We start from the raw sequence: 26,241 nt of genomic DNA, 5'->3' as shown, positions 1-26,241 counted from the left end.
GGCAGGAGGCTCTGATCGCTATTCTAATACACTGCACTACATGCGTAGTGCAGTGTATTAGAACTGTCAGCTACTCACTGACAGCAAGCATAGTGGGTCCTGACGTTGTCAGGACCCACTAGGCTTCCGTCTATGGCATAGCCGGACGCCATTGTTTGGTGTCCGGTTGCCATAGTCACCATCGCCGGCCGCTATCGCGTAGCAGGCCGGCGATGGCAGCTTAACCCCTAAAAAGCCGCGAACTCTATAGAACGCGGCTTTTAAGGGGTTAATCAGCGGGGACACAGCGATCGGTCCCCGCTGTAGGAGCTGTGACAGCTGCTGAACAAGACAGCAGCGTCACAGCTCCTGTATGTGTCGGGAGGACGGCCGAAACGGCCGTTACTCCCGAGACGTACTATTACGGCATGGAGCGCGAACGATACAGCTGCCATGACGTAATAGTACGTCAAGGAGCGGGAAGGGGTTAAGGGCTTAAAACCCTCTGCTTAGCATGAAGGCCCTGTTCACACAGTTTTTTTGCAGGAGGAAAATTCTGTCTCAAAATTTCGTTTGGGATTTTGAGGCAGATTTTGGCCTGCCTGCACGCCGTTTGCTGTGATTTTCGCGGTGTCCCATTGAGTGCTACAGGCAAAAAACGCAGCGAAATACGCTTTCTCTGCTTCCCATTGATGTCAATGGGAGGTCAGAGACGTAAACGCCCGAAGATAGGGCATGACGCTTGTTTTTTACCGCGAGGCGGTTTTTCCTCTCGTGGGGGGAAAAAAACGCCTCTGCCTCCCATTGAAATCAATGGGAGGCATTTTTGGCCGTTTTTTGGCGTGGTTTCCGCGTCAAAAAACGTGTCAAAAAAACTCTGTGAACAGGGCCTTATTGTTTTTGAGAATCACATCTGCACTTCTGAATAACACTGAAAAGCCCCACATCTTGTTTGGTTAATTTAGAAGTTGATTAACCCCTTGAGTACCCAGCTCATTTTGGCCTTGAGGACCAGACCCATTTTTTCAAATCTGACATGTATCACTTTATGTGGTAATAACTCCGGAATGCTTTTACCTATCCAATTGATTCTGAGATTGTTTTCTCGTGACATATTGTACTTTAGTTTAGTGCAAAAATTTGGTCGATAAATTCATTGCTTATTTGTGAAAAACACCAACATTTAGCGAAAATATGAAGAAATTATGATTTTTCCAATTTTTAATGCATCTGCTTGTAAAACAGATAGTAATACCACACAAAATAGTTACCAATTAACATCTCCCTTATGTCTACTTTGTTTGCATAGTTTTTTGAACATCCTTTTATTTTTCGAGGATGTTACAAGGCTTAGAACTTTAGCAGCAATTTCTCATATTTTTAAGAAAATTTCAAAAAGCGATTTTTTTTTTCAGGGACGAGCTCAGTTCTGAAGTGGTTTTGAGTGCCCTATATATTAGAAACCCCCATAAAACACCCCATTTTGAAAACTGCACCCCTCAAAGTATCCAAAACAGCATTCAGAAAGTGTTTCAAACCCTTTAGGCGTTTTACAGGAATTGAAGGAAAGTAGAGCTGAAATTTTCAAATTTCATTTTTTTTTACAAAATTCATATGTAATACATTTTCTTCTGTACCACAGAAGGTTTTACCTGAGAAACGCAACTCAATATTTATTGCCCAGATTCTGCAGTTTTTAGAAATATCCCACATGTGGCCCTAGTGTGCTAATGGACTGAAACAGGCCTCAGAAGCAAAGGAGCACCTCTTGGATTTTGGGGCCTCCTTTTTTCAGAATATATTTTAGGCACCATGTCAGGTTTGAAGAGGTCTTGTGGTGCGAAAACAGTGGAAACCCCCAAAAGTGACCCCCATTTTTTAAACTACACCCCTCAGGGAATTTATCCAGGGGTATAGTTAGCATTTTGACCCCACAGGTATTTTGCTATATTTTCTGGAGTTAGTCTGTGAAAATGAAAATCTACTTTTTTTCTGGAAAAACGTAAAAATTTCTAATTTTTGCAAGAAATAAAGGAGAGAAAGCACCCCAACATTTGTAAAGCAATTTCTCGCGATTACGGAAATACCCCATATGTGGTAATAAACTGCTGTTTGGACCCACAGCAGGGCTCAGAAGGGAAGGACCCCCATTTGGATTTTGGAGCTCTGATTTTACTGGAATGGTTTTCAGTGCCGTGTCACGTTTGCAACGCCCTGGAGGGACCTAAACAGTGGAATCCCCCCAAAAGTGACCCCATTTTGGAAACTATACTCCTCAAGGAATTTTTCTAGTGGTATAGTTATCATTTTGACCCCACAGGTTTTTTGCTGAATTTATTGGAATTAGTCTGAAGATGAAAGAGACTTTTTTTTGGAAAAAACACAGAATTTTCTAATTTTTATAAGGAATAAAGGAGAAAAAGCACCTCAACATTTGTAAAGCAGTTTCTCCTGATTACGGAAATACCCCATTATGTGGTAATAAACTGCTGTTTGGACCCACGGCAGGGCTCAGAAGGGACGGAGCACCATTTGGATTTTGCAGCTCAGATTTTGCTGAATTGGTTTCTGGGGGCCATGTCGCATTTGCAGAGTCCCTGAAGTACCAGTACAGTAGAAATTCCCCAGATGTGATCCCAATTTGGAGACTGTACCCCTGAAAGAATTAAATTAGAGGTGTAGTGAGCATTTTGAGCCCTCAGGTGTTTTATAGATTTTATTAGAATTGGTCCGTGAAAATGAAAACATTTTTTTTTTCCAATAACCTGTAGATTTAGCTCAGAATTTTTCATTTCCACAATGAATACAGGAGAAAAGACACCCCAAAATGTGTTACACAATTTCTCCTGATTACGGAAATACCCCATATGTGGTTGTAAACGGCTATTTGGACATACGGCAAGGGTCTAAACGGAAAAAGTGCAATTTCGTTTTTGGAGTGGAGATTTTACAAAATTTGTTTTTGACGCCATGTTGCATTGCGCTGAGGTACGAGTACAGTGAAAACTCCCGAGAAGTGACCCCATTTAGGAAACTACACCCCTCAAGGAATTCATCTAGAAGTGTAGTGAGCATTTTGACCCCCAAAGGTTTTGCAGAAATTAGTGCACAGTGGATGTTGTAGATTGAAAATTGACATTTTCCACATATTTCAATGCGTTGGGCCCAGCTTGTACCACTGGAGACATACGCCCCATAAATTGTTAAGCGGTTCTCCAGAGTACGGTAATACCCCATATGTGGTCATAAACCGCTGTTTGGGCACACTGCCAGGCCCAGAAGGAGCGCCATTTGGCTTTTGGAGCGCAGATTTTGCTTGGTAGTAGTTTTGTTTAGTGTTTTACTGGTGTTTCAGTTTATAATGTGGGGGCATATGTAATCTGTGCGGAGTACATACATTTTTTGCGTGACACACTGTCGTTTTTATTGGTACCATGTTTGGCTACGCGTGACTTTTTGATCACTTTTTATTCCATTTTTTTGGAAACAACGTGACCAAAAAAGGAAATTCTGCCATTGTTTTTTATGGTATTTTTTTTACGGTGTTCACCGTGCGGGATCAATAATATGATATTTTTTTAGGTCCAGGCCGATACGAACGCGGCGATACCTATTATGTCTAGTTTGTCTTTTTTTTCATTTTTTTCTAATTATAAAGGGCTTGATCAGGGAAACAAGGCGATTATTGTTTTTATTACGGTAAACTTGTATTTATTTATCTAAAACTTCTTTTTTTTTAACTTTTTTTTCACTTTTTATTTTATACATACTAGGGGACTGGAAGATCTGATCATCTGATCCCCTGCACAATACACTGCACTACTTCTGTATGTACTTGTGTAGTGCAGTGTATTGTAACTGTCATTTTATAACTGACAGTTGAGCCTATTACGTCCTGCCTCGTGCAGGACCTAATAGGCTCCCGTACCTGGCAACCAAGAAGCCGTTGCTAGGCTTCCTGGTTGCCATTGCAACCATCAGAACCCCGCGATGTTTCGCGGGGGGGGGGGGGGGGCAATGGGGTGCAGAGGGAGCCCCCTCCCTCTATCAATCACTTAAATGCCGCTGTCGCTATTGACAGCGGCATTTAAGGGGTTAAACTACAGCGATCGGAGAGGACAGTGATCGCTGTAGTTGCAGTGGGATGTCGGCTGTATATTACAGCCGACATCCGATGAAGATGGGGCGAGCACAGCTCCTGTGCCCGCTTCATCCTCAGGGCGTTACTATACGCCCATTTTCGGGAAGGGGTTAATAAAAATAGTGTTTTTTTTTTTTACACCGCTTTCTCTGATCTCCTCACGTAACTCACAGAAGTGAGGAGATCAGAGAAAGTGACAGGAGCTTTCTCCTGCAGACGACGTCACAGACGGCTGTGATTGGTCAGTCTTCAGAGACTGACCAATCACAGCAATCGCCGGCATTGGGGACTGCTAATTGGTCCCCAGGCCGGTAGCAGAGACGGTTAGCTGTCAATGACAGCTGCCGCCGCTGTTCTGTCACTATGTGATTTCACATAGTGACAGTTTATTCCTGCGCCGTAATAGTACGTCGAAGGTACGCTGGAATAAGCGGCCAGCGACGTACTATTACGTCGAAGGTACGCAAGGGGTTAAGAGCCATCTGAAGATGTAACCTGTAGGATTAGGATGAGTGTTTTTGCTGGAACAGCACTGACCATTTCGCTCCAGTGTGATGGTAATACAATGTGGTCACCTAACTTGCTGCTTAGCGTTAGTTGCTTCTGAGTATGTGATGTTTCTTAAACATGTAGGCTGAACTGTGGCCCTATCCTCAGTCAATTCTCTTACTATCTCTCGCATTAATGAGCATCATAGGGAGAGCTAACATGAAGGTTGGAGGCTGTTGCAATATTGTGGAGGTAATCTTCATCTTGTATGAAGAAAGATGAGGCTGCAAATTGTAGTGGTTAGTATATAATACAATCACGGACTCCCCGCTACTCGCCCCGATATTATCTTTATGATATTTGAATACGTTTTGTGAGCTTGTTTTCAGCCCACTTAGGGTATGTTCACACCGAGGTTTTTTTACGCGGAAACCGTGCCGCAAAACTCACCGAAAATGCCTCCCATTGATTTCAATGAGAGGCGGAGGCGGTTTTCTCCCACGAGCCGTAAAAACTGGCTCGCGGGAGGAAGAATGGAAATGCCCTATGTTTGGGCGTTTATGCCTCTGACCTCCCATTGACATCAATGGAAGGCAGAGAAAGCGTATTTAGCTGCGTTTTATGCCTGCGGCGCTCAATGGCCGCAGGTGAAAATTCGCGTGCAGGCAGAGGAATATCTGCCTCAAACTTCCAAACTGAATTTTGAGGCAGATTTTATGCCTCAAAAAACTCAGTGTGAACCCGGCATTAAAGGGAACCGGTCCCGTGATTTTTGCCATCTCCCGGCATGACGCTGTAGGATATTTAAACACTTTCAACCATGCCCAATGCAGCAGCATTGTATAGTCACTGAGTCCGCACTGTAAGCACGTCTATTCCTAAGTGATTGACGTCCCCCATTACCATGCATGCGCAGACTTCATGAGCCGCTGATATTAAGGGAAATGGGATGTGAATCACATAGGCGTGCTTACAGCGCTGACTCTGCGACTACTATACAGCAATACTTCCCTGTCCAGATGACTGCATGTCTCCTATGTGCATACAGTACGTGCTGTTACTAAACTCATTATTTTACAGAAAAGGCCAATGTATCACAGTATGAGGGTATGTTCACACGCAGTGAGCAAAAACGTCTGAAAATACGGAGCTGTTTTCAGTCGAAAACTGCTCCTGATTTTCAGACTTTTTTTTTTTTTAACAACTCCCGTTTTTTACGGATGTTTTTGGAGTCCATGAAAAACACCTCCAAAAACGTCCTAAGAAGTGTCCTGCACTTCTTTTGACGAGCCGTCATTTTAGGCACCGTATTTTGACAGCGACGCGTAAAATAAAGGCTTGTGTGAACAGAACATCACAAAAACCCATTGCAGGCACTGGGCAGATGTTTGTAAGCGTATTAGGAGCGTTTTTCAGGCGTAATTCGAGGCATAAAACGCCTGAATTACGTCTGAAACCACTGCGTGTGAACATACCCTAAGACAGCACATACTGATCTAGCAGGATCCCTATGCGCTGACTAAATGGAGAGAAGTGTATGACGCTGATTGGTCAGCGTCATACACTCCTCTGTACAACGCCCACTTGGTCTAAAGTAAAAACACGCCCAGTTGGGCATTAAGAAAGTCATTAGCATAAGCTAAAATCGCTAATAACTTGGTATATAAACACTGCTGTCACCTACATTACAGCGCCCATCTCCTTATGTAGGAGATAGAGGCTCTGTCACCACATTAGAAGTGCCCGAAGTCTGCATGTATAATATATCTCTCTTGGAGTGGTTATCAGCCAGATTACCGTTTCCATGAGTTCCTGATGAATCATTAAATCCACATGGATATCGGGGTCATTACCAGTAGTGCGCACAGAACGCATTTAAAATAGTCTTTATAACTCGCACACAATTGAATTCTATAAGAAAAAAAAAACAAGTAAATACAAATGTTACTGTAATGGTGATTCCATTAATTTCAGGGTCTTTTTAAAAAAAAAAAAATGTATGGCTCTTTTTACCCTGCTTTACATTATCTTCAATTGTTGCTTAGAATGCTCATGTAGTCCAGCATGTACAAAGTCAACACAACAGGGCACGTTTATCAATGTTTTCTAGTGTAAATCCATTTAAATATATGGTGTTCATGCTGAGCACCAGATTTATAAAGCCCCAGCGCCACTTTTTCGACACCATAAGAATGTGTCAGGGAAATTGGGTGGGGTTTCAGTTACACCAAGTATAAGCGGTTTCTGTTTTTGGTCCGACTTAGCATTATTTAAAGACAACTGCAGGTTCAACAGGCCGTGCGCTCTGTTTGTGAATTGGTTGCACGCTTCACTGAGAGAGAATGACACATTGCTGATATGTTGCGCCGGTATTGATAAATCTCCCTCAATATTTTTATTGGCTTGCAGCTAAAGGGACCAATTCTGAATTGCAATTCTCACTATAGTCATGCAGTAGGTTAAATAGGGATACTATGTATATGAACACCAAAGTTGTAAGGGTATGTTCACACGCAGAGTCAAAAACGTCTCAAAATACGGAGCTGGTTTCAAGAGAAAACCGCTCCTGATTTTCGCCATTTTCACTGCGTTTTTTACGGGCGTTTTTGGAGCTTTTTTCAATAGTCTATGGAAAAGGGCTCCAAAAAACGTCCCAAGAAGTGTCCTGCACTTGTTCGCGGCCGTTTTTTTTTTCTACGCGGAAAAAAAACCGCTCCGGAACAGAACGCCGGGTTCCCATTGAAATCAATAGGCAGATGTTTGGAGGCGATCTGCTTCCGATTTTGCGGCCCAAAAAACGGCCGAAAATAGGCGGTGTGAACATACCCTTACAATGTTTTAAGTATTTGCAGAGTCTACGCTGCGTTTGGGCTTTACATTTGCCACTTACGCTGGGAAACACTCTTGATGTGATGTTACTGTATGCCACACATAGGCTGTCATGTTAAAAACAAAATAATTTATACCGCGTGCTTTCCTATAACGTTTAAAAAAAAAATAAAGTGTACCTGGCAGGTGTCAAAAGGGCACCCTTTTGGCAATCAGAAGCACTGTAAGGCCCTATGGGTAAGTTCAGAATATGCACCGTGAGCGTTTCCAGTTCATGCGCCTAATGTACACTTCAACCGAAGTCTGAACTTACCCTAATGAATTGTAATTCCACTCAGACATGGCATTAGTGCTTATAAATATTAATATCTATAAATCACCACCAGTTTATATGACTAAAGCACATTAGTGTAGGCCATTTAGTAATATTCCATCACACTTCCTTTTAGCAGAGTGGCATATTTTAATGTACCAAGTTTATCTTCACAAGAGTGGTGACATATTTTTTTTGCCGGTATCCTATCCGGTAAATAGTGTATTCCGTTTTGGATGTTGCCCTTTTGCTTTTATAATTATCTGCATCAAAGAAAAAGCAAAAACATAGGAAAATCTGTTGTGGGCTCCAGCTGATCACATCATGAAAAGTTTTGACAGTCCACAGAGCTCGAGAAGGGTAATGTTGCTAAAATGTTGCGCACTAACAGTATTCCTGGGTCTTGACTAGTGTAAGTACTTTTCAGGTTTGTATTACCCCTCCATTCTAAAATGTAATTGTTACCTGCTAGTCTTAAGTAAGGGCTATTGTTTTAATACATTTGTTGCAAATATTAATGTATTACAAAACTAGTAATAGATAAGCTAAGGGCCTGTTCACATTACAATCGGGTTCCGTTTTGGGGTTTCCGTTCATCCATTCCATCAGATGAATAGAAAGCCGAATGGATACTGTAGCTTCAGTTTGCACTACCATTGATTTCAATGGTAGTTCTTCCGTCGCAGTTGGTTTCCGTTCTGTAAAGTTTCTGGGTTTTTTCACGGAAACAATAGCATATTGGAAACCAACTGCAACTAAAGCATTACCATTGAAATCAATGGTAGTGCAAACGGAAGCTACAGTATCCGTTCGGCTTTCCATTCGTCTCTTGCTCTGACGGAATGGATGAACGGAAACCCCAGACGGTAATGTGAACAGGGCCTAAGCTTTTTCTACCAGATCATATTTAGAAGTAGGGACGTTCTAGTCCATGATGCAGTGTTTTCTAGTGCTTTATTTGCTAAAACTGTCCCTTAGTGATCTAGTGGATAGCTTTCTTTCTAGACATTGGTTTATTTCCATCCATTTTATTCTATACAACTAATGACAAATCCTTAAATCCAGGCCTATTCATTTGTGCCTTTAATTTCAAGTTTGTTTGTTCATACATCTTACCCAGCAGTTTTTATTTTTAAGGAGGACCTGTCCGCTCTTCTGACATGTCTGTTTTAGGCTTCGTTCACACCTGCGTCGGTGTGTTCCGTTGTTGTGCTTCGTCAGAGGAGCAGAACAAGTGTGAATAACTGAAGCAACGGTTCCGTTGCACAACGGACACCGCCAGTGGCTGACGGAATCCATTGACTTTAATGTGTTCAGTCAGCTTTCTGTCGGGGTGTACGTGATTTTACCGGAGACACTAGCGATGCATTCTGCGCTATTGTTTCCAGTAATCTCAGCCGGAACCACGAAACTTCTATGTAAAGGAGTAAATACTTGTATTCCCATGAAATAACACTTGCGGAGCATTTTTACTTAGAGATCTGCACTGTTCTATTCCTCTGTAAGGGTATATTCACACACTGTTTTCGGCCGTTTTTTCAGGGCCGTAAACGCCCGAAAAAATGAAGCAGAACGTCTTCAAACATCTGCCCATTGATTTCAATGGGAAAAACGACGTTCTGTTTGAAGAACAGGCGCGTAAAAAAACAGGCCGCGAAAAACAAATGCAGGTCACTTCTTGGGACGTTTTTGGAGCCGTTTTTCATTGACTATGGAAAACCGCTCCAAAAACGGCCGTGAAAATCGCGAATGGCTTGAAAAGAGCACCGTATTTTCAGACGTTTTTGTCTCAGCATGTGAACATACCCTTTTTCCTCAAACATTTATAAATAAACTAACAACTGGGTGTTACCATGGCTCTTGTCAAAATAGCGTGTCCCCACTCCTCCATCTGTCAGCACCGATTTGACATTACCAGTGGAAACACCCAGTTCTCAATTTATTCATCCATTTCTTGGAGGAATAACAGAGGGAACAACACAACGTAGAGCTCTAAGAAAATATTCCCCAGAATTGTTATTTTATGGAGAATACAATTTTTTACTAAAATAGACAAGTCTGCGGAGCTGACAGATCTTCTTTAGTATGGCCACATTGATTGTGCTGCAGTTAATAAACGAAATAATTAAAAGTGATATGTTAATAAAATAAAAAGTGATATGTTTCAGAACTTGGAAACGGATTGAAGGAACAATTTATTACATAATGCTTACTTTTTTACTGATACCAGAAATTTTAGGTTTGATCCCATCCAACAAACTAAGTGTGGTGCCACTTTTTAGTCCTCAGTCAGGGTTTTTTTTTTTTTTTTTTTTTTTTTTTTTTTTAAGGTTAGGCTGATGTTATGGTCCACAACACAACCTTTTGAATCCCTAATATGAGATATTATGGGTCATCTTTTTCAGGTGATACAACAAGACAGCGGATCAAGTTTAGTGATGAAAGAGTGTGCAAAAGCCATCTGCTCAATTGCTGTCCCCACGATATACTCTCTGGAACGGTATGTCAATTTGTCTTTGGTATATTATGTAACTGGGCATGACTTTACAAACCACCAGCGAACAATTAGTGATTTGAAGATACTTCGTGCTGTAAGGGAGTCTTCTAATACCTTACACAGATGTGTTCCGTGTAAACGAGCGCAACAAGACCGCTTGTTAATTGGTGCTTGTTTGCTCCTTTCACAAGGAGCTATTTATGGGGACCAGCGCTCGTTACTACGATCACTCATCCCCATACATTTCTATCATGTTGGCAGCACGTCTCCCTGTTTACACAGGGTGATGTGCTGCCGACCATGATATATTCGGCTGCATAAACGATACAATCAGCCATTTGCTTGTTCATCAGCTAATCGTTGCCCTGTTTACACAGGGCAATGATCAAGAGCGAACATTATGTGAACGCTCGTTTGCCTGATAATTGGCCTGTGTAAAAGGGTCTCAATTGAAAATGTTATCCACCAGTATAAAGTGTTCATGCCAAACAAAGTATAGGTTAACATTCTGTTAGTAAATTCTATTCAGGCACATCCTTACTGAGTTATAGACTCTCATTAATATAGATATACACTTTGCATCTGATTTTGACCAGCCGATCATAATTTTAAAATTTTGCGCGAATATTCACGATTGCCAAAACTATTCTAGAATGGCATAAGTAGCCAATTATGGACAATTGTTCACTAAATTTTTTTGGTCAAATTATGTCCCTGGCCTGCCAGTCTGGCACACATTTATTGACATATTAGTCAGTAGAGATTAGGCAAGGATGGGGGAAAAGCCAGAACTGGTTCCAGAGATCCAGAGAAAAAAAAATAGGTTGTTTGCTAAAGGAAAATAACGAATTTGTTCTTTGAGTTTGGTCGTGGGAAATGACAGCAGTAAATGAGTTCAATTTAGTGCCAGTAACAGCCAAAGTAGTGATGTTACATCTGTAGTTGAAAATTTGCTACTATTTATACTGACTAGTTATTGTGATGTAGCCTCCAATATTGTGTGTGGTTGGGGTACTAGAGTCAGTGTTCGTTTTCTTTATTTTAAAGAGGCTCTGTCACCAGATATACACAACGCCCAGCTAGTAAAAGTAGTAAACACGCCCCGATGTACGCACATAATACACGCCCAGTTGTACTTTTACTTTTCAACACGCCCAGTTGTACTTTTGCAAGCCTCATTTGCATAAATACGAAAATGGTCATAACTTGGCCAAAAATGCTCGTTTTTTAAAAATAAAAACGTTACTGTAATCTACATTGCAGCGCCTATCTGCTGCAATAGCAGATAGGGGCTGCAAAATCTGGTGACAGAGCCTCTTTAAGTAATCATGTAGATCTGCATTTGCAATACTTTCTAAACTCACATTGTTTGAATAATGTATCTTTCTTTATCTGCAGAGAATGGATCTTGGAGAATGTTTGAAGGTGCATGACTTGGCGTTGAGAGCGGACTATGAGATTGCATCTAAACATCAAGATTTCTTCTTTGAGCTTGATGTAAGTTTTTGTTTATTTTAAAATATTGAGTGTCCATATTAGTAGCATACCACAGTTAATGGTTTATTTGGATGACAGTGATGCCAGCCAACTTCAGTGAGTGACTAGATTATCACTGGCACTACTATATGCACTGAGTTTGTAATACTATTGACTTAGATGTAGTAACTTTCCAAAACCCATTTTTCTGTGCATTTTTACATCTTATTTTTGACTGCTTTTTGAAGTTAGGCATGAAAATATTAATAATAAACCAATAGTATGTCACATGAGCAAAAATGTTGCTTAGGACTCTTAAACCAAATATGTCGCCTATAAAGAATTCATCAGGGCACGTTCCCGTTAAAAACGTAAATTTAATTTCAATTAAAAAATTACTATACACTAGTCTCTCAATGAATTAGAATATCAAAAACTTAATATCAGTAATTCAAATCAAAAAGTGAAACTCCTATATTATATAGATTCATTACTCATAGAATGATCTATTTCCAGCATTTTTTTTCTTTTAGTGATGATTGTCTAACAATTAATGAAAACCCAAAATTTAGAGTCTCCGAAAATTAGAATATTGGGTAAAAGTTGAAGATTGTAGACTCATGGTGTCACACTCTAATCAGCTAATCAACACAAAACACCTGCAAAGGTTTCCTAAGCCTTTAAATGGTACAACAGTCTGGTTCTGTAGGCTACGCCATCATGGGGAAGACTGCTGACTGGACAGTTCTCCAGAAGACTGTAATTGACACCCTCCACAAGGAGGGTAAGCCACAAAAGGACATTGCTAAAGAAGCTGGCTGTTCAGAGTGCTGTATCCAAGCATATTAATGGAAAGTTCAGAGGAAGGAAAAAGTGTGGTAGAAAAAGGTGCACAAGCAACAGGGATAACCGCAGCCTTAAAAGGATTGTCAAGAAAAGGCCATTCAAGAATCTGGGGGAGATTCACAAGGAGTGGACTGCGGCTGGAGTCAGTGCTTCAAGAGCCACCGCACACCGATGTATCCATGACATGGGCTACAACTGTCGCATTCCTTGAGAACGTCAGAAGTGTCTTACCTTGGCTAATGAGAAAAAGGACTGGTCTGTTACTCAGTGGTCCAAAGTCCTGTTTTCAGATAAAAGTAAATTTTGCGTTTCATTTGGAAATCAAGGAACTTCAGTTCAAGTTCCTTGCGGTCCAGTGTGAAGGTTCCACAATTTGGGGAGCCATGTCATCTGCTGGTGTTGGTCCACTGTGTTATATCAAGTCCAGAGTCTACGCGGCGTCTACCAGGAAATTTTAGAGCACTTCATGCTTCCCTCTGCTGACAAGCTTTATGGAGATGCTGATTTAATTTTCCAGCAGGACTTGGCACCTGCCCACACTGCCAAAAGTACCAATACCTGGTTTAATAACCGGAGTATCACTGCGCTTGATTTGCCAGAAAACTCACCTGACCTAAACCCCATAGAGAATCTATGGGGCATTGTCAAGAGGAAAATGAGACCCAACAATGCAGACGAGCTGATGCTATCAAAGCAACCTGGGCTTCCATAACACCTCAGCAGTGCCGCAGGCTGATCGCCTCCATGCCACGCCGCATTGATGAAGTAATTTATGCGAAAGGAGCCCCGGCCAAGTATTGAGGGCATATACTGTACATTGTTTTCAGTAGGCCAACATTTCAGTATTAAAAATAATTTTTGAAATTGGGCTTATATAATCTAATTTTCTGAGACACTACATTTTGGGTTTTCATTAACTGTTGAACATAATCATCAACATTAAAAGAAAAAAAATTCTGGAAATAGATCACTCTGTGTAATGAATCCTATATAATATGAGCTTCACTTTTTGATTTGAATTACTGAAATTAACTTTTTAATGATATTCTAATTCATTGAGGACTAGTACATTAAAGCAATAGATGAAAAAAACACTGATCGAATTGCAGTCCACAGATCACACTCCACTTTTCTAGGGGTACAAATCGTACCGCATTGTCATATTCCCAATGCAAATTATAGTAACCAGAATGCAATTATAACTATCTCTCTGCTGTGTGCACTAGTCCTATATTGGTTTGCAAATTAAGAGAAAAATAAATCCATAAATAACATGCCCCAAGTGGTTTTGCAGCGCTACCCTAACGTATTTTTTGTTCGTTTTGTCAGGAGGCGCGACCTAGTGGGGAAATGAGATGCTTTTTCAAGAGCTGGAGAGTCTATAGGGAGCCTTATAGGGCTCATATGTCTGAACCAGCTGTGTGTCCGTACAGCAATTAGGGGCACATGCATGACAGTTTACTCTGACTGATAATGGTTCCTTCAGTCTGCCACTTTGAACTGTGCATGTCCGAGGCCACAATTAGGGGAACGTGGATCAGCACAGTTCACAGCAGCGGCATAGCCGACGGGCTCCGATTACTGAAGCAATGCACTGTAGGCTGTTAACATTACTGGATAATTCACTGTTAGTGTAGATGAGAACAGCGGGAGTGGGCATATCACACCATTAGAATCTCTATAGCATGGTAAGCCTGGGATCACCTCCCAGGTAGGACAGAATCAATCAACTTCCCTCTTATTTATTTTCCCCCTCATTTCTTTTTTGTTATATGCTGATATAAATATGAGATTAGTTTGAATGTTTTTTTACAAAAATCTATACTAATTATTCTGAATGGTTCTTAAAGGAGCACTACCACAATCTTTTTTTATTTTATTCTATTATTCTCTGGCGCATTAGAGAGGCACATTATGTAAATTATCTTCTTACCGGTGGCTGTATTTGGGAGTTATACACTCCCTACGGGTGGGGGAGTATGGATCGGGCTCACGGGCAGAACCCGCTCCATAAAATGAGCGTGTCCACTGTATCTTACAGCTGACACTTTGTAATGACCGAGATACCGCTCGTTTAACCCCTTAGATGTCGTGGTCAATAGCGACCGCAGCATCTAAGTGATTAGAAATAGTGGGCCGGCCCACAGTAGCGTTGCAACGTGATCGCGGGTTGCCGATAGTTGGCATGGCAGCTTGGGTGCCTGATAAAGGCCCCCAAGTCTGCCATCTTTGTACTCCTATGAAGCCCTTCTTCTGGCAGGGCTTCATAGGTGACAGTCAATATAACGATATACTTTAACATAACTGGTATCGCCGCATCCTTTAAAGCCTGAACTATTACAATAAGTAATTTTTTTAGCCTGTCTGGTAAATGCCATAAAAAATTAAAATGTGCAATTTCATCTCCCACAAAAAAAATAGAAGTGATCAAAAAGTCTCATGTACTGCAAAATGGTACCAATAGAAGCTACAGTTCACCCCGCAAAAAAATTGAGCAGTATGAGTGCTAATCGACGGGAATAAAAAGTTATGGTGACATAACGCAAATTTTATTTTTAGCAATCCGTTTAAGACCTAAAAATAACCTATATAAATTTGTAATCATATTGACCCATAGAATAAAGTTAACATGCCGTTTCTACCGCACGATGAACAGTTTCCCACTACAATATATGGTACAATAAATGGTGCCATAAAAAACTACAACTCATCCCGCAAAAAAAAGCAACCCTCATACGGCTATATCAACGGAAAAGTTATGGCTTTTGGAAGTGGGAGGAATAACTAAAGTAAAAATCCGTAAAATGGCTGCGGCGGGAAGGGGTTAAAGACAAACAAAATTTCAGAGTGGGGCTGTAAAAAGTACGTTAGTGTTTTTCCAGAACCGCCACCATTTCTTTCTACTGTTCATTATGTTATTAGTTGTACCTGATTATCTTGGACTGATCTGCTTCCTGTTGTTGGGACATAACATTGGTCTTCTCAAATTTTTCGCTGGTCTGTAACCTCTTAAGGGGATTTTGCACAGGACGCTTATCGGGCAGACAAATGTTAATATAGCGGTCGTTGCCGATAATTGCCCTGTGTAAACAGGACAACGATCAGCAGATGAACGAGCAAACGTTCAATCATCTGCCAGTCGTATAATTTAAAAAAAGTAAAATATTATCGTTGTCTGCAGCACATCTCCCTGTGTAAACAGGGAGACACGCTGCTGACATAACGTATGGGGATGAGCGATCTGAGTGATCGGGCATCCCCATCCATAGCTCTGTGTGACAGGAGCAAGCGAGGGCCGATCAACGATGCCTCGTTGATCGGCGCTCGCTGCACGGGCCGAATGTTGGCCAGTGTAATAGGGCCTTTAGGCCAGACTCGCACGAACGTTGTACACGTCTGTGTGCGATCAGTGAAAACCGTGGACACCAACGGACCTATGCAACTCAATGGATCTATACAGACATGCATTATTTTTCATGCAATGTGTTTCTGTTGCATGAAATTCACTACGTCTCCTATTCTGGTGCGGTTTTGCGGATCACGCACCTATTGAAGTCAATGGGTGCATGAAAATCACGGACAGCACATGGATGTCATCTGTGTGCTGTCCGTGATTCACGCGTCGGTTGCTAAAATAAAAAAAGCAGAGAGAATGTGCGCCAACACTGACATCAGAAACTGATGGCACACGGTACAGCGTTTTTTGCGGATGCAAAACTGACACGTTGGTGTGAATCTAGCCCTAATTTGTCTGTTGCTATAGCCTTTCTCTAAAGCATTCAGTCATATTAGCAGCCTGTCTTTCAAAGTTCCCTTCAGTTGAGCAGATATATTTCATATGTAAAAATTGACATACCAGAATAACTCTGATCTATTTTGAATGTGAAGAGCCTGCGTGTAACAAAGAATTAACTGCGTTTGGCTTTCTATAAACATCCGTAACTAATTTTCCATCTTTCGCTGTTTAAATATTTACATCTGAAAAGTCCAGCTCTCTCACATTTGTATGTGAGGTTGATGTTGAAATTGTTTTCATTGAGTATGTACTTAAAGTTTTCCCGTTTAAAATTGGTGCCTTCCCAAATAGAGAACATCCATCAATGCATCGAATCCAATTCTGTACTTTTTCTATCTGTTCTATCGGTACATTGATAAAAATCTGTCTTTCCCAGGCACCCAAAAATAAATTGGCATACGATAGGGGGCATGTAGCCCCCATCACCATCCCTTGAATCTGTAAATAGAACTCGTCTTTAAATATGAAGAAATGTTATGTGTTAATACAAAATTCTAATAAATTAAAAGTTCAATCAAATTTTTTTAGGAATGGCCTCCCTGCCCTTAATCCATCAGTATATTTTTAAAGATGTATACAATGATTCTACATCTGCTGTTATCATCCTAGTATTTTGTTCTAGGAATAAACACTCATTGTTTAACCCCCTTCCCGCTTTGGCCACTTTTGACCTTCCTGGCAGAGCCTCATTTTTTAAATCTGACATTATTCACTTTATGTGGTAAGAATTTTGGAATGCTTTTACGTATCCAAGCGATTGTGAGATTTTCTCGTGACGCATTGGACTTTCTTACTTTTAGAATTTACTTGGTATATTTAGTATTTAATTGTGAAAAACTGCAAAAATTTGCATTTTTCTAAATTTTAAATGTATCTGCTTGTAAATTAGGCAGTTATACCACACAAAATTGTTGCTAATTAACATCCCCCAGATGTCTACTTTAGATTGGCATCGCTTTTTGAACATCCTTTTATTTTTCTAGGATGTTACAAGGCTTAGAACTTTAGCAACAAAATCTCACATTTTCAAGAAAATTTCTATTTTTTTCAGGGACCAATTCAGTTGTGAAGTGGCTTAGAGGGCCTTATATATTAGAAACCCCCATAAATCACCCCATTTTAAAAACTTCACCCCTCAAAGTATTCAAAGCCGCATTTAGAAACTTTCTTAATACTTAAGACGTTCCACAGGAATTAAAGAATTTACAAATTTCATTTTTTGTTGCAGAAATTCATTTTTAATCCATTTTTGTTGTAACACACTCAATATTTATTGCCCAGGTTCTGCAGTTTTAGGAAATATCCCACATGTGGCCCTAGTGTGCTTATGGACTGAAGTACAGGCCTCAGAAGCAAAGGAGCACCCAGTAGATTTTGTGCCTCCTTTTTATTAGAAAATATTTTAGGCACAATGTCTGTTTTGAGGGGCTCTTGCGGTGCCAACACAGTAGAAATCCCCCAAAAGTTACCCCATTTGTAAAACTACACCCCTCAAGGACATTATCTAGGTATAGTAAGCATTTTGACCCTACAGGTTTATTGCAGAAATTAGTGGAAGTAGGCTATGAAAATCTACATTCTTTCATAGAAAGCATAGGTTTAACACATTTTTTTCTAATTTCCACAAGGACTAAAGGAGGAAAAGCACCGCCACATTTGTAAAGCAATTTCTCCCGAGTAAAATAATACCCCACATGTGGTCATAAACGGCTGTTTGGACACACAGCAGGGCTTAGAAAGGAAAACGCGCCATTTGGCTGTTGGAGCTCAAATTTAGCAGGAATAGTTTGTGGAGGCCATGTCACATTTGCAAAGCCGCTGAGGGGACAAAATAGTAGAAACACCCCACAAGTGGCCCCACTTTGGAAACGACACCCCTTGAAGAATTAATCTAGGGGAGTAAATGAGCATTTTGACCCCACAGGTGTTTCATAGATTTTATTTTTATTGGGCAGTGAAAATAAAAATGCTGTTTTTTTCCAACAAGACGTAGCTTTAGCTCAACATTTTTCATATTGTGAAAAAATAAAGGTGAAAAAGCACCCCAACATTTGTAAAGCAATATCTCCCTAGTACGGCAATACCACATATGTGGTGATAAACTGCTTTTTGGGCACACGGCGGGGCTCAGAAGGGAAGGAGCTCCATTTCGCTGTTGGAGTGCAGATTTTGCTGGATTGGTTTCTGGGCGCTATGTCTCATTTGCAAAGCCCCAGTGGGACAAAAACAGTGGAAATCACCCAGAAGTGACACCATTATGGAAACTACATGCCTCAAGGTGTTCACCTAGGGGTGTAGTGAGCATTTTAACCCCGCAGGTGTTTTGCAGAAATTAGTGTGCGCTCGATGTTGCAGAATGAAAATGGGATTTTTTTCATAGATATGCCAATATGTGGTGTCCAGCTTGTGCCACCATAACAAGACAGCTCTTTAATTATTATGCTGTGTTTCCCGGTTTTAGAATCCACCTACGTGGGTCATTAATCTTTTGCCTGGACATTCGACTGTGCTCAGGAGTGAAAGAGTACCATGCGAAATTGAGGTCTAATTTGGCGGCTTACAAAGTATTGGTTCACAATTGCAGAGCTCTGATGTGAAATAATAAAAGAAACCCCTGAGAAGTGACCCCATTTTGGAAACGACACCCCTCAAGGCATTTATTAAGGGGTGTAGTGCGCATTTTCACCCTACAGGTCTTTTCAATAAATGATTGCGCTGCGGTTGGTGCAAAGTAAAAGTTAAAATTTTTCCCCAAATATGCCATTTCAGTGGCAAATGTCATACCCAGCTTATGCCACTGGAGACATGCACCCCAAAAATGGTCAAAAGGGTTCTCCCTGGTTTGGCGATGCCTTATATGTGGAAGTAAACTACTGTTTGGGTACTCTGTAGGGCTCAGAAGGGAGGGAGCACCATTTGGCTTTTGATGCATAGATTTTGCTTGGTGGTTTTGTTTGGAGTTTTACTGGTATTTCCGTTTATAATGTGGCGGTACATGTAAGCTGGGCAGAGTAAATCAGGGGCATAGTCAGGTGGTATAATAATGGGGTCAAATAATCCATAGATGTGTGTTACGCTTCGAAGGAATCTTTTCTGCACAAGCCAGTGTCACACTGATAAATGGTGTCCTTTCTTATCTCCCCTTTTGGTCTGCACTTCGCACCTTTGCAGTTTGGGGAATTTTGCAGGGAAAGTGTTGTCCTCTTATAATACGGGCACCCTCGCTTACAGCAGTTATGTTTGGGCCCTCCCCTTCCTGGTTCCCTAATCTTAGGGCCTCGATAAATCTCCTTTTGAAACAGAAGAAATGTTCCCCTCGGGCAGGCATGATGGTATGAGGTTTGTTTTTTTTTTTGTTTTTTTCTTTGTGGGATCAGCTGTAGTTATTATTGGTACCATTTTGGTAAAAACATGCGTTTTTTTTTTTTTGCAAATGTCCTTTTATTTATGCACATAACTAGACATCAAACATGTAATTAGACATTAATTACATTAGACATGTCAAACCAAGTAATCTTGGCATACAATAACATAACATGTGGGCACGCAGTCCCTGCCAACAATTATCAAAACCATTCGAGGCAAGTGCCTCCAAGACACGATATTACATTCAACTATATACAAAAAAGTGAACAGAACAGTCCCACGAAATCTACAATATGTAGACAATATAGTTAATAATAAAGGTTATATCAGAAATCCCAAACCCAGAATGGAGCCAAGAGGAACACAGCCCTAGTCGGTCATAAGGGACAGGCGTCTAATTGGAAACCCCAGAAACTGAGAGCGGTTGAGGAGTGTCACCATCTGTCTTACGGAAAGCTAGCCATGGTTCCCATATTGCCACGAAACGCTCAGGTCTCGTCAGCTCCCAGCTCAATAGCTCCTCCATCCTACAAATGGAGTACATGCGACTTTTTATCCTATTTTTTTGGGAAGCAAGGTGACCAAAAAACAGCAATTCTGGCATAGTTTTTTTTTTTTATATCTTTTTTTTTTTATAGAGTTCACCATGCGTTATAAATGACATGTTAACTTTATTCTGCGTGTCAGTATGATTCTGGCGATATCAAATATATAGCACTTTTTTATGTTTTTATAACTTTTTGCACAATAAAATTATTTTGTAAAACGAATGTATTTTTTCTGTCGCCATGTTCTGAGAACCATAACTTTAATTTTTTTCGTTGACGGAGCTGTATGATGGCTTGTTTTTTGCGAGACGAGCTATAGTTTTTATAGGTACCGTTTTTGGATACATGCGACTTTTTGATCACTTTTTATTCCAATGTTTGTAGGGCAAAGTGACCAAAGAAACCAGAAATACTGGCATTGTTTTTTACGTTTTTCTTTTTTATGCCGTTCACCACATGGAATAAATAACAATAGTTTTATCGTTTAGGCTGTTACGGTCGTGGCGATACCAAATATGTATGGTTTATTTATTTTTTTGCTTTAATAAAGGACTTGATAAGGGAAAAAGGGCGATTTGTGTTTTATTACTTGAAACTTTTTTTATTTTTCACTTTTTTTACACATTTTGTTTTTACACATTTTTTTAGTTCCACTAGGGGACATGAAGGTGCAACGGTCAGGTTTTTTTTTCTAATACATTGCACTACCTATGTAGTGCAATGTATCAGATCTGTCAGTCATTCACTGACAGCATGCCGATTAGGCTTCGCCTCTGGGCGGGGCCTAATCGGCTTCCATAATGGCAGAGCAGAGGCCATTGTTGGGTCTCTTGTTGGCATAGTAGCAGTCCGCAGCCCTGTGATTGCAGGGCAGGACTGCCAATCTGCTGACAACCACAAAGATGCAGCGATCGCATTCGATCGCAGCATCTAAGGGGTTAATGGCAGGGATAGGAGCTCGCTCCAGTTCCCGCCGTTACAGGTGGATGTCAGCTGTAACATACAGCTGACCTCCACCGCTGATGACACCGGCTCATCTCCTGAGCCGGCGCCATCTTGCCGACTTGAAGGCCCCGCCTCTGGGTGGGGGGCTGGAAGTTTTTCGTGCTAGGCAGACCATTGCAGCCACCGACACCCTGGCGATTTCATTACTATGGTGCCAATGAGCAGCAAACACCTTTAAATGAAGCGATCGCTTTTGACCGCTGCATGTAAAGGGATAATGGTGGGGATCGAAGCTAACTTCGGTCCCCGCCATTATAGCAGGTGGTCCGCTGTAAGATACAGCTGACATCCAAGGATGATGGCACCGACTCCGCTTCTGAGCCGGTGTGATCCGTTTGTCGTAAGTATCCGACATTTTGTGGGAAGCACTGGCTTTCCATGACGTATACTTACGACAAATGTCGGGAAGGGGTTAATTCATCTGTGATATCTTTGATACAAGAAGGTAATTCATATACCAAATGCTTCATATAATGGTCAATAAATTGACATACTATTTCACATAAACTTCCGTTTAGACGATCGCCCTCTCGCTGGATTCTTAATGTATCTTTGGAATAAGAAAAAATGTAGATATTTTGGGATTAGAAGGTAACAGGCCGTTGCAAAAAATTTCTAGGAATATTTTTTTCAGCGTATGCTTTTATCCAAAATAAGCCTTTTTATTGGTTTTGATATTTTTTCAGGTTATTTAGCTATAAATATTACAAAATTTTTAGAAAGTTTTTTGTTTTGTGTTCTACTTCCTATGGCTTGGTTTTAGGCCCTGTTTACATCACTATAATGGCCTCTGTTTGTATATGCTGCAAAAGTATTCCGATGTAAACCTCTATACAGTGGGAGGCCTGCTACGTATCCAACTCTATCGTCATACAATGGTATACGTCACCTATAGGGTGCCATTGTAAAAAAAACTGTACACAGTGTGGTATGCTTTTTTGTTTTCTCCTTTCTCCTTTCACTGTATACAGTTGGATAGAATTGCATAATCAACTACGCAAATCCATACCCCCCCCCCCCCTTGGTAAATCGAGCTATTTCGATCAGACGTAGGCAAAGAGAAGACTTCTGGCTAATACAGCTATGGGTTCACGTTTGCTTTTACACCGATAGATTTTCCCAGCATACACAATAAACGTATCTCACAAACAAGATCTGAACAAGGCCTTAGTTTGTTACACCGTTGCCTGATCTTAAATTGTTAAATACGCAAACTTATATATTTTCGATAAATACTCGAGCATGAATTTAAATCTGATTATTAAAGGTTAAAGGGGTTAGTTACTAGGGCTGGGCGATTAATAATCATGATTTTGTTTTAGATTATAATCGTATTTGAGGTTACATATTCAATTAAACAATTTTAGGCCACACCCCTTTTGCATACCACGTCACCTATTTGAGTAGCACACCCTTGAATTCAAATCCCCTAAGCCTGCTGTATACTACTGTATATAGTATACCCCCTGACTCTGCCCTTCACGCAGTATAATGCCCCAATAGTGCCTAATAAATATAACAAAATACTCGCCCAACCATATTCTAACAACGAGTTCAGGAGATCCCTCTGCTCCTCTGGTCTGTGCGTCTCCGCACACACATTTTTAGATTCCGCTGGACTTCTGCTCTATACTGGTGGTTCAGGCATCCTATTGGTCGACTTTGTCTTCACTGCCTAACCTATTTATGTCTTGTTTGCCCTCAATGCCCATGTACCACGGCGAGTGCGCAGTGCCCACCCCAATGACGTACATGGATGATGGGCGTTATATACCAGGGATGATGGTGGACTGGTATATACAAGGATGATGGGGGTTATATACAGGGATGATGTCAGGCTGGAATATACAGGGATTATGGTCATCCCTGTATATACCAGTCGGCTGTCATCCCTGCGTGTAGCCCCATCATCCCTGCATACAGGAATTATGGGGGTAATATACAGGGACCCCGATCCTCCCATATAGCCCCCATTAACCCTGTATATAACCCCCATCATCCATTTATATACAGTTGGGGCGGGCACTGTCTGGCAATGGCGCACGGGCACTGAAGTAAACAAGTAAATAGGGCAGGCATTGAGAACACATTGTGAACTAATAGGATTCCTGAAACGCTGGTATATGGCAAAAGTCCAGCTTACTCTGAAAATACCCATGCTGAGCCGCGAGCGGCCGGTGTTAAACAGTGAATAGTAGAGCAGGGAGCTGACGGCTCCCTTCTCTACTATAGTATTCAACTGTATCTGCTTGCTAAGGATGCAGATACAGTTGAAACCAGAAACAAACGAGAAAAATGAAATGCTCAAGATTACGTCCGTTATCTGCACTGAATTTCGCTATAGGTTTTTCCCGTGTTTTTTTTAATTAATTAATTTATTTTTTAATTATTGCCCAGCCCTAGTAAGCACATGTTGGGCTACATGTATACATTTTGTTGGTTTACATTCATGGCTGCACACAGCTTATATTGAGTAAATGTTAATGTCCTCCAATAGAGGGCTTCAATCTAAAACTAGAACTTTACCACACTGCAAGCATCCCCGAAGAAGCCACATTGTTGAGATACACGTGGGGCATTTCTTGTCCCCTATACCAAGAAGGGTAATATTGCTATACACGTTATTTGATATATTGATGCAACATTTTGTTCATACATGTATATTTATACTTATGAGTTTTTGACCGTGTAATTGTGGCATCATTTGTCGAAATGTATATTTTTTTCAACTTATGATAGTTCCTTTATTGTGCCAATATCCATACCCAATCTTTGTTCAATGTTGCACACATATCAACAAATATATGTTGTAATAATTAAAAATGTCTGTACACTGATTCTTTGTAACTGTTTACAGACCCACATACCGCATAAAAAAGCAGGATGCATGCTGGTAAAAAATGGTGACCTATGTTATAGCAATGATTTAGGTTGAGCAAAGTATGTGTATTTGGTACAGTTCTACCCAGCAGAGTGCGGAGATTATCTTGTGGCAAAATGTGTCTGCTTAAACTTATTACATTAAATTACAAAAGGAAAAAAAAGAAATTGTAATTTTTCCCAAAATATATAGTTGTTGCATTGGTACCACAATAAAGCCCTGTCTGTGCCACACAAAAATAAAATTCACTCTTAGAATGTGTCATTCATGCATGCGAAGGCCATGGTCTTGAAAGGGGTAAAGAGCATCTGTCACGAAACAGCTCTTATTCTATGTTTTTTTTAACTAATAATTTTAAAATGATTAAATATATTCTATTGTGAGGAGAATTAATAAAAATAGGGTAAAAATGTTCTCGCACTTCTCTGTGATCAGCTGTCCCTCAGTTACTTGGGATGCTCATTTATCGTTATAAAACTCTGTTTCTGCACCCTGCCTCGTCAAGACTCAGACACGTGTGTATATAGCATAGTAATACTTGCTAAATGTCTGACAATATATTTATACTTGGTTACAAATATATATTAAGTTGAAGTTCTTGATAACTTGTGGCTAGGTACTGCAGACAGTAATTTGGTGCGTCCTTGGATCGATGCACACAGCAGGGGGTCTGACACCCAGACCCTCAACCGATCAGTTGTACCGACTTCCATGTGGTGTTCAGTACCGGAAGCCGAAGGCTCCATACGCTTCACAGCGGCCGTGCTTCAGAACTGCAACTCCGCTCCTATATACTTGTAATAGGAACAGAGCTGCAGCGTGGCCGCTATACTGTGAATGGAGCAATCTGCTTCCGGCGCGGACAACTGGTGCCCGGAGGCAGCCAGAGCAGCTGGTTGGTGCGGGGTCTGGGTATCGCACCCAATCATATACTTATGAGCTAATATATATATATATAATGTGTAATCAGTATGAAAATCAGCCCGGTGCCCGGACAAACCCTTTTAATATGGTTGTGTGCATGAGCCCTTATAGTCACACGATAATTCCCCAGCCAGGCTTTTCACCAAAACATCAAGCGTAATGGGGGCAGTAGAACTTTTTAGTGTTCCGTTGATTTCTATGATTATTCACTTTGATTTTCCATTGCATAATTCTAAAATCCTATATCTTCTCTTACAGGCTATGGACCACTTGCAGTCATTCATCGCAGACTGTGACAGACGAACAGACATAGCAAAAAAAAGACTGGCTGACACCCAGGACGAGATAAGTGCAGAAGTAGCTGCCAAAGTAAGGCCTTTAAATTTACATTTGTGTAAAAGTAGACTTAAAATTGTACCCATTGCCAGACATCTCACTATGAATGATGGTATCGAATAGATGCCTTGAAGTAGTGTGTCTGTAAGGTCCCGTTCAGATGTGATCGATTTGCTGTGCAGGTTTTGCTCTGAAAATCTGCATCATTGTAGCGTTCAATAAATGTCACTTTTTTTTTAAAATAAGTCAATGTCGGGTGACATGCATTGAATCCAGATGGCATACACCTCCGTGCTTTAATGGGATTAAGTACAGTCATCTATAATGACAGAATCTGTTCCACAGGACTGGTGCATAGCAAATGTCGTTCTAATATTCAAAAAGTGGGCCTGGAAACGATAGGCCTGAAAGTTTAACCTTTTTTGTTAGTAAAATGTTTGATGGTTTTCTAAGAGATGCTGTCCTGGGGTATCTCAATGAAAATAAATGTAGAACTCATATGGGTTTATGAGGGATCAGTCCTGTAAAACAAATCTGATGAGCTTCTATGAAAAGGTAAGTTCTAGACAAAACCGTAGTGAATTATTGGATGTCATTTATCTTGATTTTTCCAAAGCATTTGATACTGTGCGCATAAGATTGATACATAAATGAGAATGCTTAGAATGGGGGAAAATGCGTGCAAGTAGGTAAGTAATTGGCTCCGTAATAGAAAACAGGGTGGTTATTAATGGTTCCAGATTGGATCACAATTACTACTGGGGTGCCTCAGATGTTCGTTTTGGGCCCTAGATAGAAATGGATGTATATTAAAA

The 26,241-nt window shown here is 40.7% G+C and overlaps 1 protein-coding gene across 2 annotated transcripts in view; it reads left to right on the top strand.

The window, feature by feature from the left end:
- LOC142657962 (putative RNA-binding protein Luc7-like 2) overlaps window positions 1-26,241 on the top strand; it is a 92,303-nt gene that overhangs the window by 16,259 nt on the left and 49,803 nt on the right. For both annotated transcript variants that reach the window (XM_075833541.1, XM_075833540.1), the window contains 3 exons: window positions 10,157-10,251; window positions 11,647-11,745; window positions 25,349-25,459. In XM_075833541.1, the coding sequence (XP_075689656.1) occupies window positions 10,157-10,251; window positions 11,647-11,745; window positions 25,349-25,459 (305 nt within the window). The remainder of the gene's footprint in view (window positions 1-10,156; window positions 10,252-11,646; window positions 11,746-25,348; window positions 25,460-26,241) is intronic.

Source organism: Rhinoderma darwinii, chromosome 7 (assembly GCF_050947455.1).
Source record: "Rhinoderma darwinii isolate aRhiDar2 chromosome 7, aRhiDar2.hap1, whole genome shotgun sequence".
NCBI classification, from domain to species: Eukaryota; Metazoa; Chordata; class Amphibia; order Anura; family Rhinodermatidae; genus Rhinoderma; species Rhinoderma darwinii.
This window is presented reverse-complemented; position numbering and strand designations above follow the sequence as displayed.